This window comes from Thamnophis sirtalis, unplaced genomic scaffold, assembly GCF_051295495.1.
Source record: "Thamnophis sirtalis isolate CommonGarterSnake01/CBP01778 unplaced genomic scaffold, rThaSir2_p1.2 scaffold_2, whole genome shotgun sequence".
Taxonomy (NCBI): Eukaryota; Metazoa; Chordata; class Lepidosauria; order Squamata; family Natricidae; genus Thamnophis; species Thamnophis sirtalis.
Genome location: NW_028261382.1, coordinates 142,229,673 through 142,247,169, shown reverse-complemented (window position 1 = coordinate 142,247,169; position 17,497 = coordinate 142,229,673). Strand labels below are relative to the sequence as shown.

Genomic DNA, 17,497 nt, shown 5'->3' with positions numbered 1-17,497 from the left:
TGCCATCAGATAAGGTGCTGCGTGCCACCTCTGGCACACATGCCATAGTTTCACCATCATGGCTATATAGTATGCCTTTGTACTGTGTGGTTGAAAATGTATTTCCCCTTTAAGAATGTTGAGAAAGTAAGGGATACATTGAGTAAATCGCCAGGAGATTACAACCTGAGGAGTCCAATAATTACTGGTGTGAAGTTATTCCAGCATTTGTACAAATGGTTATCGATTCATATAATTGTTTCATTCAAATAGTAACTTGGTCTTTAACTTTTAACTTCGCAATCTGCTATATTCCATGGAAATAAAGTAAAACTGTATGTTCATAACTGGAAGGTAGAATTAGGAGGAGAAAACTGCCTCAGAACACCCTGATGGTCAGAGAGTTGGCAATAGGCTTGGTTAAAGGGGTTTGGATGGCAATTAGAAAATAAAGTGCTAAGCCTCTACAACTGGGAGATTCTCTCCTCCCAATTTCTCAGGGATATTTGTCTGATATTAATTCACACAAAGTTTCCAACTCTGATTAAATTTAGAAATAAATCATATTCTGTATTTGAAGATATTTATGAAAGTTTCTGTTACAACTAAAGTCTAAAGTTTTAAAGTCTCCTTTAGAACATTATCAACAAAATATCAACATGTCATTTGTTCATATTTAGGGTTTTCTCAAACTGGAATAAGATTCTGGCCATCAGGATAAAGCTGTTTTCTTGATTCCATCTTCTAGAACAGTGCTACACCACGAACAGGTCTGTTTGTGCTGTAGCACTTTAATCTTTGTTATCTCATTTCTTCTATTATAGTTTTCTATATGAAAAGCTGGGGATGATTGTGTTGTGAAAATACTTAGAATTGAATAAAAATGAGTTTTTCCGTTATGAAATGTCATTTCCTTTTTAAAAGTAAAACAAAAAGATATTTTTCTTGTGCAACTAAACAGAGACAGGTAGCAGATATTTCTGTCAGAAGTTTAACAAAATATAAACCAAACATTCCTTCCAATGCAAAAAGTCTAGCTAGTATGTTCAATCTCTGATACTGACCTACCTTTTTGAACCAACAAAACAAAACATGTCATGAGAATGAATAAAAAAGATCAAATTAAACAAGTTCATACCAGATACTGTTAATTATGCATTTTCTTATGCATATCAAAATTGAATTCATAGTAGGAGCTACTATAAATGTACCAGTATTGTATTCAGACTCAACACACCAATGCATAAATAACTCAAATAATTATCTGGTTTAATAAAAAGGATATGTGACAAGTAGAACTACATGCGTGCACGCACACACACACACACACACGCAGCATTAGCTTTTAAGGAAGCATAAAAGAACACATAATTGAGAAAAGTAGAAGTAGCAGATGTATGAGAAGAAGTAGCATTCTTAGTTTCAATAGAAAATAAACTTGAGCAAATTTGAATTAGTATTTAGGGATTCACAAGAGTGGCTTTTAGTAAATATCTGAGGAATTGTGGGAGACATTAATGGGAAAAGAAATTGAAGGGGAATAGGAGTTGCAGGGGAGTCTAGAGAGAAGTTCTCTGAAGATGGGCTCCAACATGATGCCGACAGCTAAGAAGACAGATCCAGATTGGATCCTGCAACATTATCTTGGGACCTATATATTTGCCTTCATTCTTGGGGAATAGGAGTTTTTACAAATAAGATCTGAAAAACACAATTATAGACAATTCCAATGAGGGGAAAAAAATCTAGGACAGCAGAAAACTTGGTTAAAATCTGAAAACAAGAAAATGTTTTTTTTAAAGGAACATAATACCAAGGAAAAGTGCATTTGATATCATGAAAACTAAAGTTCAGCAAGAGGTCAAATTGGCAAAGAATGTTAAAAATATCATAAAGATGTTCAAAATAAAATATGTGTTCAAAATGAAAAAGAAAAGAATGAGAACACACCTGCTCAGCAAAGATAACAAAATACACAGTGACAGCAAATTAAGAAAAAAGTACTCACATTGCTATTATGGCTCAATCCTTTTGAATAATAGGATATGTATTCCACTCTCCAGTATAGTGAAAGGATGAAGAAGCAGAATTGAAATTTGTGGTTAATAGAAATAGACAGGAAATAATTATTTACTTTGAATATATTTGGATTCTATGTATGGTTATTGAATGAAAAATAGATTAAAATGGCTTTGCTTATTTTCTACTTTCCCATAATCCAACAGTTCTATTCTTCATCACCTTTCTTGGTCTGGGGAATCCTCCTAGCCCAGTGCAGAGAATTGCAGCAGAAACAAATGAAACCTTTAGTTAACAAGAGTTCAATATCAGACAAGTCCTCAATCTAGCGACTTGAAATGTTTACTCGTAGCCATTAAACAGTATGTTAGCATGAATCTATATTGCATATATTTTGAGCCTTCAAGAGTATACCATATCATTTGTTCTCATAACAAATTTACAATATAATCATGAACACTATATTTCCAATAGTTTCTGCAAAAACAGAATATATATTTATGAGGTAATTTTTGTCATAAAATATCATAGTATCTCATTTTATGTGAGGAATGGTTTTGAGCATCTCATCATGTTGATAAATCTAAGGATTGTCAGTTTTAAGGAACCCATATTTATCACATAAAATAATGCTAACTCTTTCAATCACTTAGTAACAACCTAGGATCTATGAAGGAAAGAAAAATGAAGGAGGCAAGGGAGATTGAATCAGATTTCTCCCTCTCCCTTCTATAAAGTTTTTGATGGCTTAATATTGTATAACTTACAAGGAAATCAATGATTTCTCCTATGAAACTTGGCCACAGAGCTATTTTTATATCTATCATATCAATCACTTCTCTGTGTCTTTTTATGTTTTTGCCATTGATTGTTAACTGATAGTAGTATATTGTACATACCAAAATTTTACTTATAAGCCCCACCCCTTTGTTATTGTTTATATTTTTAGCCATGCCCCCTTTGTGTGACGTATTTTGTTATGATTCCACCCCTTTTGTGACGTGTTTTTGTTTACAGTGTAACCCCTCCCCATTTATGACATCACTACCCCCACCCTAACCCTAACCCTCCGCCCCAACCACCCCCTCCCACCCCCTCCCACCCCTACCCAAACCCCCCTTATCTTGGGGGTTTATAACGTAATATCCGCCAGCCCTTCCGGAACTCCTTTTTAAATGAAGTACTTTAATGTCATGGCGAGGCAAACCCTAGTGACCCCGAAATCCTCATCCCCGGTAGCACGGTTTCAAAATACGCACCCGCCAGTTGTGACACCCGTGGCCTTTCACACGGGGACGTAGTAACGACAAACACGCCAGACCCACAATCCCTTTCGGTATGAATAATTGTGACGTCATAATTACTCGTCAGAGGAACTTCTCATTGGCGCGTTTTACACAGCTGATTTAAAAGCAGTATACAAGCAAAGAGAGCCCCCGATATGAGGGTTTTTTTACAGAGACGTAAAAATAAAATACTATATTTGCAAAGAAAACCACCTTTCTTGTACGTGAGTTATCTATCTTACAAGGACGGAAGCGAAAGGAATTAGGAAGCTGCATCTGTGGGGTGGAGGTAGAATTAAAGCGTTCCCAAAAATTCGGCGTTTTACCCAGCCGTTTTTAAAAAAGCAGTATCAAAGCAAAGTAAGAGAGCCCTGATATGGCGGGGGGGGGGGGTTTACAGAGACGTAAAAATAAAAAACTATATTTGCAAAGAAAAATTAACTTTCTTGTACGTGAGTTATCTACCTTACAAAGACAGAAGCAAAAAGGAATGGGAGTTATCTATCTTACAAAGACAGAAGCGAAAGGAATGAGGAAGCAACTTCTGTGGAGGGACGGGAGGAGGGGGGTGGGTGACTGTTAGCATCAATATCAAACCGTGTACACGTAGGCTTTCACAAGATTAGAAGTAAAAGGAATGAACAGGCATCCTCTGCAGGGGGGTGGTTGGGGGGGGGGACTGTCAGCATAAGAATAATGGATTCCAAATAATGACAGTATGGAGATTGAGACATGCGCAATACGATATAGAAACATGTCCAGACATATCCCGGATATTGGTAGACGTGCGCACAGAGACCGCCATACCACGTGCCAGGACCATGACTAAGGAATTTTGAGGCCTGTCCTCTCACTGACGGTGGATAACAAGAGGGGGCAAGGTCTAACCCCTTAAGGCTTAGGCTTCTGAGACCCCAACATGCAGGCTGACAATGGAAATAATAAGAGGTTTGCAGATCCTTCTACACCGTGGGGCGAGGGAAGGCCTGTTCTGAAAGATTGCCATAAAATATGTTGCACTAAGTTCGGTGGTGAACGAGAGTTCTTCAGACCTATTTTGTTTGGATGTCGGCTGTCCTGCTGTAACGTGAAAGACTATGAAGATGGTGGAGGCAGCGATGTATGTTGTCGCCAGGGCCTGGTAACGGCCAAGAGAAGCGGCTTATCACAGGACATTGCAACTGCAAGTTGTAAGTAAAGATATTTTATATATTCGAAGGGGGGGGGGTTGGAGATAATCCAGTTATCACTGTGATAAGTAATGAATTAATATATTTTTCCAGGTGTTGTTCCAGGATGTGACTATAACAAGAAGGACTCCTTAACACCAAACTTACCAACTGCTGAAGAAACTGCAGAGGGACGCATAGGTAAATGAAACTAAATAGACTTTTTTACTAAGTGTATTGATGATAATTGTATATGATAAATGGAAGGGATGTGGAGGACTGCGGCTAATTTTAGTAATGGGGTATTCTTTATATTTAAACAGAAGCGGTTCCTGGATATAACTATGACATGATTTTTAGAAGCACCTCAAGTGAGGAAGAAGCTACAGATGACTTCCCGTATTATCGAAGCCCTACGAAGTATATCACCGGCATGTTTACTGAGGATATTAATGATGATGTTAAACCAGTGATTCTGAAGAGTCGTGATTACCCCATTTGGCTACCAAGGGTTGGTAAAAGGGCCTTTTCACACGATGACAACGACGCTGTAGGATGTGCATGTGGGGGTATTGATTGCATCTGTATGGCAACTACAGAGGTTGATGAAGACGATGATGACGATGTTGTCTATTATGCTAGCTCTGATGACGGATATTATTCTGCTAACCAAGTTCGTGGGAGCATGTTTTAATTACAAATAAAAGGTTTATGCTAAAGAGCAACGTGTGTTTTATTGTACGGTTAACGGTGCAGGATGAAGTATAAAAATGTACTGAAGGAATTGTATTATAGACCAGAAAGTACGGGCAGCTATGGGGGTGCAACATCGCTATTTAACGCGGGGCGGAAGAGCATTAAAAACTTAATGCTGAAACAGGTCAAAACATGGCTGTCTGGGCAAGATGCCTACGCCCTTCATAAGCCCACAAGAATTAATTTTCCTAGGAATGCAACAATAGTATCTTGCATAGACTGTCAGTGGCAAGCAGACCTCGTGGATTTAACAGGATTTGCCTTTGAAAACAATGGCATGAAATTTATCTTAACAGTGATTGATGTGCTATCCAAATATGCCTGGGCTGTCTGTTTATTTGATAAGACTGGACGGGGGGTTGCCGAGGCGTTTCAGAGCATCTTCCAAACAGGAAGGGCTCCTAGAAAGTTACAGACAGATGCAGGAAAAGAATTCTTAAACAGGCCTCTGAAGATGCTTTTGGAATGTTATGGCATACATCACTTTGTGACACATAGTGAAACTAAAGCAGCAGTTATAGAGAGATTTAATCGCACTCTGAAAAATAAAATCTGGAGGTATTTTACAGCTAAAAATACTCACCAGTATGTGGATGTGTTACCAGCTCTCATGCAGGGCTACAATAGCTCTTACCATCATAGTATCCAGACGGCCCCCAATACGGTAAGCTGCTCTAATGAAAAAGACACTTGGCTACGTCTATATGGAAAAAGGTTAAAAGCAGTCAGAAAGTTTAAAAACTTTAAGGTGGGGGATCATGTTAGGATATCCAGACTAAAGGACAAGTTTGAAAAGGGTTATCACCAAACCTTTACAGATGAAATATTTATTATCAAGGAAAAGCTACCAAGGGGGGAAAGAACTGTATATAAATTAATGGATTATGCAGAGGATGTCGTCCAGGGAACCTTTTACCCAGAAGAGATGCAAAAGATACCTAATGACCAAGAGCGTGTCTATAGAATTGAAAAAATAGTCCGAAAAAGAGGGAGGGGTAAACAAAGAGAATTTCTAGTTAAATGGTCCGGATGGCCAGAGAAGTTTAACAGTTGGATTAAGGAGCGTGAAGTGTGCCATCTTTGACATGGTGGGTTTCTATATTACACTACCCAGCAATGCATCAGCGGCTGCGTTTCCCAACAACCAAAGTTCTAACTTTACTATAAGGTTGGCAAAAGGTCTAGAGTTGCAGGGATCGTGGGAAGTAGGACTTGTGGAACTACAATATCCGCACACTTGGAATACAATAAATGCAAACGAATATTTTGAAATTGCCAATGAGAGAAAAAAATGGCATTTTCCTTTAAAAGCCGGTCACTATGCAAACATTCAGCAAGTGATAAAAAATATGAACAAGATTATGGCGGAGTCTGAAGAACCACCACAGGTGGTCATGAAGTATGATACAATTGGACGGAAAATCAGAATTAAAGGTGCTGGGCCCTATAGCATACTAGTTACCGAAGGACTTGGCCGGGTATTAGGATTACAACCACATGTGCGTACCCAAAAAAGTGACTTTGATGTGGACATCACAGCGGGGTTCAACACTCTGTATATTTATACAGATATCGTATGTCCGCAGATAGTGGGAGATTTTTATGTACCGTTACTACGATACCTACCTGTACAGGGTAGGGACAATGAAATAATCACAAAAACCTATGACCAACCGCATTATGTGGCTGTCAACAAGCATTACATTGACACGATTACTGTAGAAATCAAAACAGACCAGAATGAAAATATTGTTTTTAACTACGGTAAGGTCATTGCTAAGCTTCATTTCAGGCCTCAGAAAAGTGAAGGATGGTCGTGATAAAGAAGTGCGGGAGCCCTCAAGCCTATGTAGACTACTACCGGGCGCAGGCGGGAAATGGCCTACCGGGTTTTCGAGGAACCCCTGTTATGTACGGTACCGGTATAGGGGGCCTGTTCCGGGGACTTTTTCAAAAAGCGATGCCTTTACTGAGGAGAGGCCTAGAAATCATTAAACCTCACATGAAAGTGGCTGCTAATAATATTGTCAGAGATGTGTCAGGACGGCTTGTATCACGTGTTGTAGGGGTGGGGCAGGAGGGGTCTGGTATGGCTGTAATCAGGAAGAAACATTCTGTTGGACCACCTATGCCTCCTCCTAAAAAGAGGAAGGTTGCGAAAAAGCCACGCCATACAAAGAGGAAACGTTCACAAGGAAGGAAGCGCAGTGACAAACAGAACATCTTCTAATATAAAATGGCGTTTATCCACGAGGCTTCAGAGGAATGCGTCAAATCAGAGCTAGATCTTTTTCAACTGGCACCTACGCAAACAAGCATTGAAAACTGCACGTACATTGAGATCCCCCCTTTATCAGCGCTGACACCGAATGCCCCCTTGGAATTTTTTATAACCGGACACGGCGAACATTACACGGATTTAAACAATACTCTGCTGTATGTGAGCTGCAAGATTGTAAAGGCTGATGGCACGGATATCGACAATGGTGCAAGAGTCAGCCTTGTCAATTACCCCATAGCATCATTGTTCAATCAGGTGGATGTTACATTAGGGGATTGTGTGATTACACAGAATCACCATTGCTACGCCTACAGAGCAATTATTGAACTTATTCTGAACTATGGTGGAGATGCCCTGAGCACCCAATTTTCAGCGGGTGGTTTTTACAAGGATGATGCAACACTCATGGAGAACACACTGTTGACCGCTGCTGGTAACTCCGGTTTCAGAGCGAGAGCTAGACATACAGCTGGAAGTCGTAAATGGGATCTGCTAGGACCATTGCATAGTGATCTATTTTTTCAAGACAAGCTATTGATTAACGGTGTGGATGTGAGCATTAAACTCTCAAGAAGTAAAAACAAGTTCTGTCTGATGAGAGATGGTAATGAAAATTACAAATTACAGATCCTGGGCGCATCTCTCTTTGTAAAACGTGTAAAAGTATCCCCCGGTGTATGGGTGGGCCATGCGGAGGCGCTGCTTACCTCTAACACCAAATACCCTATTGATCGTGTAGGCATGAAGGTTTACAGCATTCCTGCAGGCAGTCTTGTGTGTAATCAGGAAAACCTATTTCTAGGACAGTTACCTAAACAGTTAGTGATCGGGTTCGTGGACAACGCTGCATTTAGTGGTAATTATGAAAGAAACCCTTTCAATTTTCAGCACTATAATGTCAACTTTTGCGCCCTGTATTGTGATGGTGAACAAATTCCTGCAAAACCCCTTCAGCCCGATTATGAACATAACCTTTTTGTGAGAGAATATATGCAATTGTTACAGACTTCCGGTAAATCCATGAAAGACCATTCTGTGCTGATTAACCGTGAGGAGTTTAACAATGGTTATACATTATATTGTTTTGATTTGAACCCTGATCAAGGTTGCTCAGAGCACTATTCCCTGATCAAGAATGGCAACCTGAGGGCGGAAATTAGATTTGCTGTGCCCCTCCCCAATACCATCAACATGATACTCTATGCAATCTTTGAAAATCTTATTGAAATAAGCCACACACGCAACGTCCTATATGATTACATGTAAGAAATGGACACTATACAGATACTACGGGTGCTGTCTGGAAATACTCTCTTTCTAGGCGTATACCCCAGCGATTTGTTACCCAGGAGAAAAATCTCAAAGAGGCCTTTCGGGTTAATTGTGAACACACATCCAAGAACTTTACCAGGGGAGCACTGGCTCCCATTCTACTTTCCAACTCACAGCTATGGCGATTTTTTTGACTCCTACGGAAAATCACCAGACAACTCTGACTTTCCTGTTGACATTGTGAGGTTTTTAGAACTGCAAGCTAAGACATACACATACCAAACTCTTCAACTGCAGAACCCCCTGGCAATAACCTGTGGACAGCATTGTTTGTTTTATCTAATTAAGCGCATGAGAGGATTACCTTATGAAGATATTTTGAAGCTATACTCTGAAAAAGATGACAAAAACGATCAAATGGTGAAGCAGTTTGTAGTAAATATGAAGTCTGGAAGAAGTACCAGCACATGTAACCAATACCATTGTATGCAAACATGTATGGCACATTATAAAATAAACACAAAACATTAAACGTATTGCATGTTTTACAGTGTTTTATTTATTCACAAATGGAGCCAGTCACCAAAATTTAGAACATTTTTAGGAGCTGACACAGATCCTACACTAGGAGCAGACATAGCAGAGGGTGATTTTGTAGAACTTACAAGCTTAAAGGTACCTGCCTCTTTCAGCTTTTCAAGCTGCTCTTTAACAACATTAGAACCTAGCAAGACCGTTGGAACATTCATCTCTGCCATAGCCGACAGAAACTCGTTCCAGCCCTTAGGATAATATTTTGCAGTACGCGAGCGTTGTTGAGAAACCCCTTTGACCAGGTCTACAGTGTTAGTGCCAGGAACCTTTGTACCCTTGTATAAAATGGTTCCATAATCATCCCATCCCAAAATGTCTTGATGCTGTTTCATTTTGTTCAACAAAAGAGAGGCATTTTTCTTGTAACGCGTGCTCACTCCCTCTAATATCTCCTGCGTTGTTGGATCCGTAGTGGAGAGTGGTGGTGCAGGGGCTGGCACAACAGTATCTTGTTTAAATGTTTCTGGAGCTTGAATAAATTTCAGAATGTCTTTCTCAGAGTCATTTTGTCTGGTCAGCCTTAGAAATCTCTGCAACACGTTGTTGTACAGTTTTATCTTGTCATCTTCACTTATATCAGTTTTCTGAAGAATGGTCCTCATATCATCATCCAATCGGCTAACGGTAGTAGTGCCTATTGTAGGTGCCTGTCCATGTAACTGCTCCATCTGATGCTTTGGCACCAAATACATTTTTTCTGCATATTCCATGTTTACTGGACTAATAGATTAGTCAGCAATGGTATAGCAGCACCCAAAAATGGAGCTATAAAATCACCTGACTGAAGAATAACCTGTTTCTTCTTTTTCAGTGAGATCTTTCTATCACTCAGCTTTTTAATACAGTCTTTCTTTCTCTTTAAATTTCGATATTGTGAAGGCTTCAGAGGTAGGTTACCTTTTAAAGTGTTCAGAGCTATTTCAGCAATGGCCCCCACCAGGTCATTATTAGCATTGCATAAGATGGCCTTTCTCTGTTTTGGGCCGGCCTTTACTAAGATTTTTAGAACCCCCCAATTTCTGCGCACCCTCTCAGACATCCTGGATGAATTGGGAGCTCTCCAATTACAGCAGTTACTTTTTACCCTTCTTTTTGATAGTATAAACTACCGGCCAATCAGGGGGATAGATCCCAGTTCTCAGCCTAAAGTTTTCTGGAGTAGTGGCAGATAGATCAACTAAAAGATACCCATGGGGTTTGCTAGTTGCATCTTGGAACACTTCTAAAAAGAACCTCGTGCTGGAGGGATACATTTGACGGGCCAATGTGACCACTTGCATCTGGTCACAGGGGCATCGGAATAGCACCAAATATTTTGCATTTAGAGTTATTGTTCTCATTTTCTTACCCTGAAAAAACAGGTTTTGAAGTATGAGAATAATGCTAAGATTTTTGTGATGAACATACTGTGTGAAGGCCTTCTCTATTTGCTCACTTTCACCAGCAGAAGCCATGAGATCATCTACCACTGCTAAATTGGTTTGATTTGGTGGAAACAACTCAGCATCATCAAAAGAGTCAGGAAGCCCCTCCACAAATTTAATATTGGAAAATTTATTAAGCAATTCTTTGTACAGAGGTTGCCAACAGTTATAAAACCATATAATATTTTGAGGCATTTCAGATAATACATGTTCACCATGTTCTAACATTTGTTTTATAAAATACGATTTTCCAGAATTGGAAGGTCCACTTCAGGGGTGGGTTTCAAAAATTGTTCGAACCTACTCTGTGGGCGTGGCCTCCTTTGTGGGCGTGGCTTGCTGCCCATGTGACCAGATGGGAGTGGCTTGCCACCCATGTGACCGGATGGGAGTGGCCTGCCACCCATGTGACCGGATGGGAGTGCCCTGCCACCCATGTGACCTGGTGGGAGTGGCCAAGACGATGTTATTACTAGATATTACTAATTACTAGATATTATTAATATTACTAGATCATTATTAATGCATAGATAACTGTGGGACATTACACACCCACCCACACCCACAAACTATGACAGTGCTAGGAAAACACCAAAAAAATAAAAATCCCCCCCCCCAAAGAAAGACTGCCAATGAAACCAGTTTTTTTTCCCTAAGCCTAAGAACAGGAAAGACAAAGTCACTGGAATAAAAACCATCAAGGCAATGTGGAAAATTATAAAGGACAGGCACTCACAGAACCATCAACCACCTCAGAATTACCTAAACAAGTAAGGTGACCAGATTTTCAGATTGGTAAAGAGGGACACCATTGACCGGGGGGGGGGAGCTAGGCCGCGGCAGTTACTGCCAGCCCGCGACCTCGCTAGGGACGTCTGGTCACCTTAATTATATTTAGGTATTTAGGTATTTATTGGGATTTATATGCCGCCCTTTTCCCTGAGGGGACTCAGGGCGGCTTACAACCACAAGGAAGGGGAGGTGCAAGGTCAAAACAAAACAATATGTGAACAACAGAAAAGTAATAAAAACCCAACTTTCATTCAACAGTCAAACACTCGGGCGGGTAATTAGGAGCCTATCCCCAGGCCTGCTGGGAGAGCCAGATCTTGAGGGCTGCGCGGAAGGTCTGGATAGTGGTGAGGGTACGGATCTCCATGGGGAGCTCGTTCCACAGGGTCGGGGCAGCAACAGAAAAGGCTCTCCTCCGCGTGGTCGCCAGTCGGTATTGACTGGCGGATGGGATTCGGAGGAGGCCCAGTCTGTGCGATCTAATTGGTCGATTTAGGGAGGTAATCGGCAGAAGGCGGTCTCTCAAGTACCCAGATCCACTACCATGGAGTGCTTTAAAGATGGTCATCAGTATCCTGAAGCGCACCCGGAGACCAACAGGTAGCCAGTGCAGCTCGCGGAGGACAGGTGTAACGTGGGCGAACCGTGGTAATTAGCCAATTATATACATCCTCTCTCTCTCTATCCATCCATCCATCTGTCTGTCTATCTGCCTGCCTATCTAGTTATGGTATCCCTCTCCCTCTTTCCCCCTCTCTTTCTCCATCCATCTATCTGCTTGCCTACCTATCTCTCTCTCTTTCTCTCTATCCATCCGTCTATCTGCCTGCCTATCTGTCTATCTAGTTATGGTCTCTCTCTCTCTCTCTCTCCCTCTCCCTCCCTCATCTCATTATCATCTATCTCAGTGTTTCTCCACCTTTTTATAAAAATAATTTTTTTATTTTTTTTTGTTACATAGACGACACATACCCACAACAATAAAAACAAAACAAAACAAAAAGAAAAAAAACCCATCATCACATATAGCATGTCGTTTGGTTACAAGTGTTTTAACATTTATCATTCTTATACATTTATTATTTCATTTAATAGGTTATAATATACAGTTTGGGTTGCTTTGTTTACCATCCCTTCCTCCTGTTATAACACCACCTTATTTTCCCTTTCTTTTCTCCCTTCCTCCCTTCTCTACTTTCTTCCTTCCTGCTCTCCTTTCCCTTCCTTCTTCCTGTACCTTTCTCCTACTCCTGCTCTTCCTCATCCCCTTCCTACCCTCTCTCCTCCTCTTTCTCTCCTTTCCATCCTCCTCTCCTTACCTCTTTCTTTTCACCCTCCCTCCCTTCTCTACTTTCCTCCTTCTTCCTCTCCTTCCCCTTCCTTCTTCCCTTACCTTTCTCCTACTCCTGCTCTTCCTCTTCCCCTTTCTACCCTCTCTCCCCCTCTTTCTCTCCTTTCCATCCTCCTCTCCTTACCTCTTTCTTCTTTCCCCCAACTTCCTTTCATTCTCTCCTCCTTTCTCCCTTTCTCCCAACTCCCTTTCTGGGAGTTGAAGTCCACACACTTTCAAGTCTCCAAGGTGGAGAAAGACTGATCTATCTAATTAATATAATTATTTCTCCCTCTCTTTTTCACTCTCTTTCCAGCGCACACACGCAAATGCATAGGGCAGCCCAACTCACACACAGGTAACTCCGGGCGGCTTACGGGAAGAGGACAGCCGACCACACACCCACGCGGGGGGGGCAGGATTTCGCCAAGAAAAGTTAACTTTCCTGCGAAAGGGGCCGGCAGCCTCTCAGCTCTTCCCGGCCGGGAAGACGGGAAGACCACCCCCCACTTCCACTCCTGCGACCCTCCTCCCGCCTCCTCGGAGCTTCAAGCAAGCTAACCTTTCCCGGCTCGGCTGCCGTTGCTGCTGCTGCGGGCGGAAGGGGAGGAGGAGGAGGAAGAAAATAAAGCGGCGGGGCGGTCCCTGCAGCCGCCGACGCGGGAAAGGTGCGCTTTTACAGGGCTTCCACAGCCCTGCCAAAGCGCCCATTTCCCGGCTCGGCTGCCATTGCTGCTGCTCAGGGCAGAAGGGGAGGAGGAGGAGGAAGAAAATAAAGCGGCGGGGCGGTCCCTGCAGCCGCCGACGCGGGAAAGGTGCGCTTTGACAGAGTTTCCACAGCCCTGCCAAAGCACCCATTTCCCGGCTCGGCTGCCGCTGCTGCTGCTCAGGGCAAAAGGGGAGGAGGAGGAGGAGGAGGAGGAAGATAAAGTGGTGGGGCGGTCCCTTCAGCCGCCGAGGCGGGAAAGGTGCGCTTTGACAGGGCTTCCTCTCCGGAGAGGCGTTTTTTAAAAAGAAAAACCCTGCAGGCACCCAGCGACAGGGGCTAGGAGCTAGGAACCCGTAAGTTAATTACTTCCGGGTTCACTGACGAACCGGATCGCAAGAACCAGTGCGAACCGGGAGGAACCCACCCCTGGTCCACTTATAATACATGAGAAAGGATGTACAAATTGTGCACTGCTTTTCATCATACTTAATAACCGTAAGGTAGCGTACAATAATCCTCTCTATTGAGCACCCTTTTATTATAGTTAACTTTTAGAGTTTTCCTGAGCACCCATGTTTCCAATGCCCACTGTTTCTTAATCCTAACAATTCCAGGCTGCTGTACCTGAATCTCTTTCTTTTCCTCACTCCCTGTTAGGCAATAATCATCAATCAGCTCTTTCAGAGTTTCAAAATTAATTTTTACACAGTTGGCACTATTTAATGTCAACCCCTTCACCTTTAACACAGTTGCCCCGTTTGACAAAGCATACCCATAGGTCTTTGGCCCAACTGCTGCAAACTCCGTGATTGAAGTGTTTGGTGGAATCTCACTTGTCAACTGTCCTAAATAATCCCCTAGCGAAGGTGACCACGCCCCCTCTCTGCTAATAAAAATGACAGAATCGGTATCGTGATAGAGGCATCTGTCCCCCAAGCGATCCAATAACGTGTATAATTCTAGCCGTGCATAAGCAGTTGTAAAACTGGCAATGAACACATTTGTACACGTTGCCTTAGTAGGTTGGTTTTTGGTGGTTTTCCACGTTACAACGGCTGCTTCATCATCCACAAATTCGCAGGAGGACACTTCGTAATAGGGAACAAAAAGATATTGAAATAATTCTTCAGGCTCTGTCACCACAGAGTGTCATCTGATTGGTACTCTGGCCAAATTTACCCCACAATGAGTTTAAAAACAGTTTAGCAATCTGTCTTTTAGCAGGATTGACTTCAATATGTTCCCTGCGTAAAAGGACACCTTCCTTCTTTTCATAATCCCGAACATAGTGCTCTTTATCTTCCTCTGTTCTGCACCAATCGGGATACCCGCTAGCCTCCTGTTTTTGACGGAGATGCATGTTAATATAGCCTGAAAACAAGTTTTTTGTCTTCCTTTCAAAATGCCAAACTTCGTAGATCTCTGCAATTCTGTAGCCTTTCTCTAGAGCCACATTCAATTCTACAGTACACCATGTGCCGGTTAGGGCTCTTTCCTCATCATTATGGAGGCATTCTGTGACTTGTTGATTTTCCGTACAAGTTGCACACAGACTAAACATTAATTTTCCACCTGCCTTATGCGGCAGTACAGGAAAGTATAGGCCTCTCGGAGTGTACACTTTAACTTTTGCAAGTCCAAAATACTGTTTTATATCCCCAAAGTTTTGGTAGATTATTTCTGGGTGACCTATCGGATACATCTTGTTCTTGTTCACAAAGGGGTACAAGCTTGTAAAATCATAATACAAGATTTGTTCCCCCTGTTTTGGTTTATAGTACAGGCATGTGGCGTTTGTTCTACCCCCAAAAAAGGCATCTCTGGGATTCAAGGGTGTTGGGAGTTTACTATCTGTTAGAAATCGTTTCAATCCCGCATCTCTCTTCATCAGGTCATTCCATTCATGTTCCCAGATGCTTCGTACTGCAAAACCTAAACTATGTAGGTAATCTTCTTTAGCCCTAGTGCGAGCATGCAACATGCCATAGGTTGAATCAAGCAGACTATTGAAGTCCTGGGGCCTGTAGCATATAGGGCATCCATGAAAAAAACAACCATAAAATTCAAACGCTGTGGGTACCCCGTTAATGACAGCAAAACCATCCAAAAAGTAGATACCTACTTGCTTTTCACCACCTTGCAGTGCATGTTGGATGTTGATCCCTTCTGTATGCTCTATATACATCAACCACTGTATAGAGCAAGCAGAAAAGCTTTTCTTGCTTTTCTGGTAATTGTCCAAAGGCGCCAGTGCGATGGTGTCCTTCTTTAAAAACATGAATCGATACTGTGCCATACAAATTGATGCTAATGTCACATACTGGAAAGGGTCAATGCAGTGAATCTCTCTCTCTTCAAGAATATCTCCCCCCCTCCCTGTGAAACATTCTCTACTTGTCATTTCCATAACTTGTTCTCTAAACTTATTGCAGGCCCTCCGTAATATTTTTACATCTTCTTTGCAATAGTATGCAAGCTCTTTTTTGAGGTTAAATGCTGTATCTTTATTAGCAGCATACCATTTCTCGAAGTCCTCTCTCTCACCAGGCATCATGGTATCAGGACTATAATACCTGGCTTCTGGCAAAGTTCCAACATACTCTTGATTCTCTGCAGTGTTGAACAAATGAGGGAAATAACCCTTGGAGCCTTGAAAACCCATAGCTTTTGGCATTTTACTAAGCTTCATTGGTAAAAAAGAAAGGCTGTCGATAAAACGTATGTGAAACATAGGCAGGGTTATGCATAACAGTTTGCCTCCTTGAGTTAAGAGTTGTACCTTCACCTTTTCACGAATCAACTGCCTGAGGATTAGGTAACCATCATAACTCTTGGAGTTGTGGGCTATGAATGTGGAACCCTTAAACTTAGGCTGCACAAACGTTTTCACAAATTCCTCCAGACATTTAACTCCGGACCATTCCCACTTTCTAACCTCTTGACCATCCAGCATGTCCATAGCATACACATAATTTGGTATGTGTGTTCCTGTTTCTTGACAACATTCAAAATCATACACAATGTAACTGTCACCGATATTTGGTTTGTAAAGCCTTTTCAGAAAACATAAGCTATCTACTACAGCATCACACTGCCCGCACGTTACCTTCTTACATTCGGTGTGTGGGACAGGCACATAGATACCACACCTGGAACAAAATACATTAGCTTCACAACTAATTTTTCCTTCCAAAGCCAGCCGTTCATGCATTTCAAGACATGACTTAGATCTGCAAAGCGTTTTGCACGTTTGGCACTTCACACTCCCGCCTGGCAATTTGCGGCATTCTGAGCCTGTGCAGGCTCGACAAAAATATTGACAATCATGCTTAAATTTATGGTGATATGCTGTGTGGCACATCTTGCAGAAGTAACGAGCACCCATGAAGCCTTTTATGTTTTTTACACCATAGTAATGACTGTCATGTAACAGCATAAACTCTACTCTTACTTCCAGGGACCCTCCTGTTACAAAAAATCTCCAACCCCCTTCATGGTAAAACACGATCTTTATAGTTATACCGAAGTAGTCCTCAAATAAGTGTATCTGTGAAAAGTCAATTCTGTGATCTGTAAACCCAGGGTTTTATGTAGGTCCACAGCTCTGGTAATAATTTCTTGTTTAGTAGACGTCCCGTTATCTAACAATGTCAGCAGGCTGCCTGCAAAACACAGAAACATCCCCTCCACATTGAAATCAATCAGGTGCTGTTTTTTCTTCTCCAATACCTTACTGAATAGAACTGTTACTAATTTTCTAAGACCTCCCCCCTCCCGGTTCTTCACAATAGTGACTGTAAATTCCAAAGAATTCCTCCACAAGAGTTCAACGTTGCTCTGTAATAAATTCTCTACATAACTAAGGAACTGATCAGCATTTAAATCC

At 41.8% G+C, this 17,497-nt stretch overlaps 2 protein-coding genes across 2 annotated transcripts; both read left to right on the top strand.

Moving 5' to 3' along the window:
• The first annotated feature begins 3,982 nt into the window (after nt 1–3,982).
• On the top strand, nt 3,983–5,147 carry LOC148049215 (uncharacterized). The gene is made up of 3 exons (XM_087703578.1): nt 3,983–4,474; nt 4,568–4,654; nt 4,777–5,147. Exons 1-3 carry the CDS (start codon nt 4,204–4,206, stop codon nt 5,145–5,147), a joined length of 729 nt encoding a protein of 242 aa, XP_087559704.1. The 5' UTR covers nt 3,983–4,203.
• Nucleotides 5,148–7,445: 2,298 nt separating this feature from the next.
• Nucleotides 7,446–8,756, top strand: LOC106554608 (uncharacterized protein F54H12.2-like). Its single transcript, XM_087703577.1, has one exon. The coding sequence runs from the start codon at nt 7,446–7,448 to the stop codon at nt 8,754–8,756; it is 1,311 nt and encodes a 436-aa protein (XP_087559703.1).
• The last annotated feature ends 8,741 nt before the right edge of the window (nt 8,757–17,497 follow it).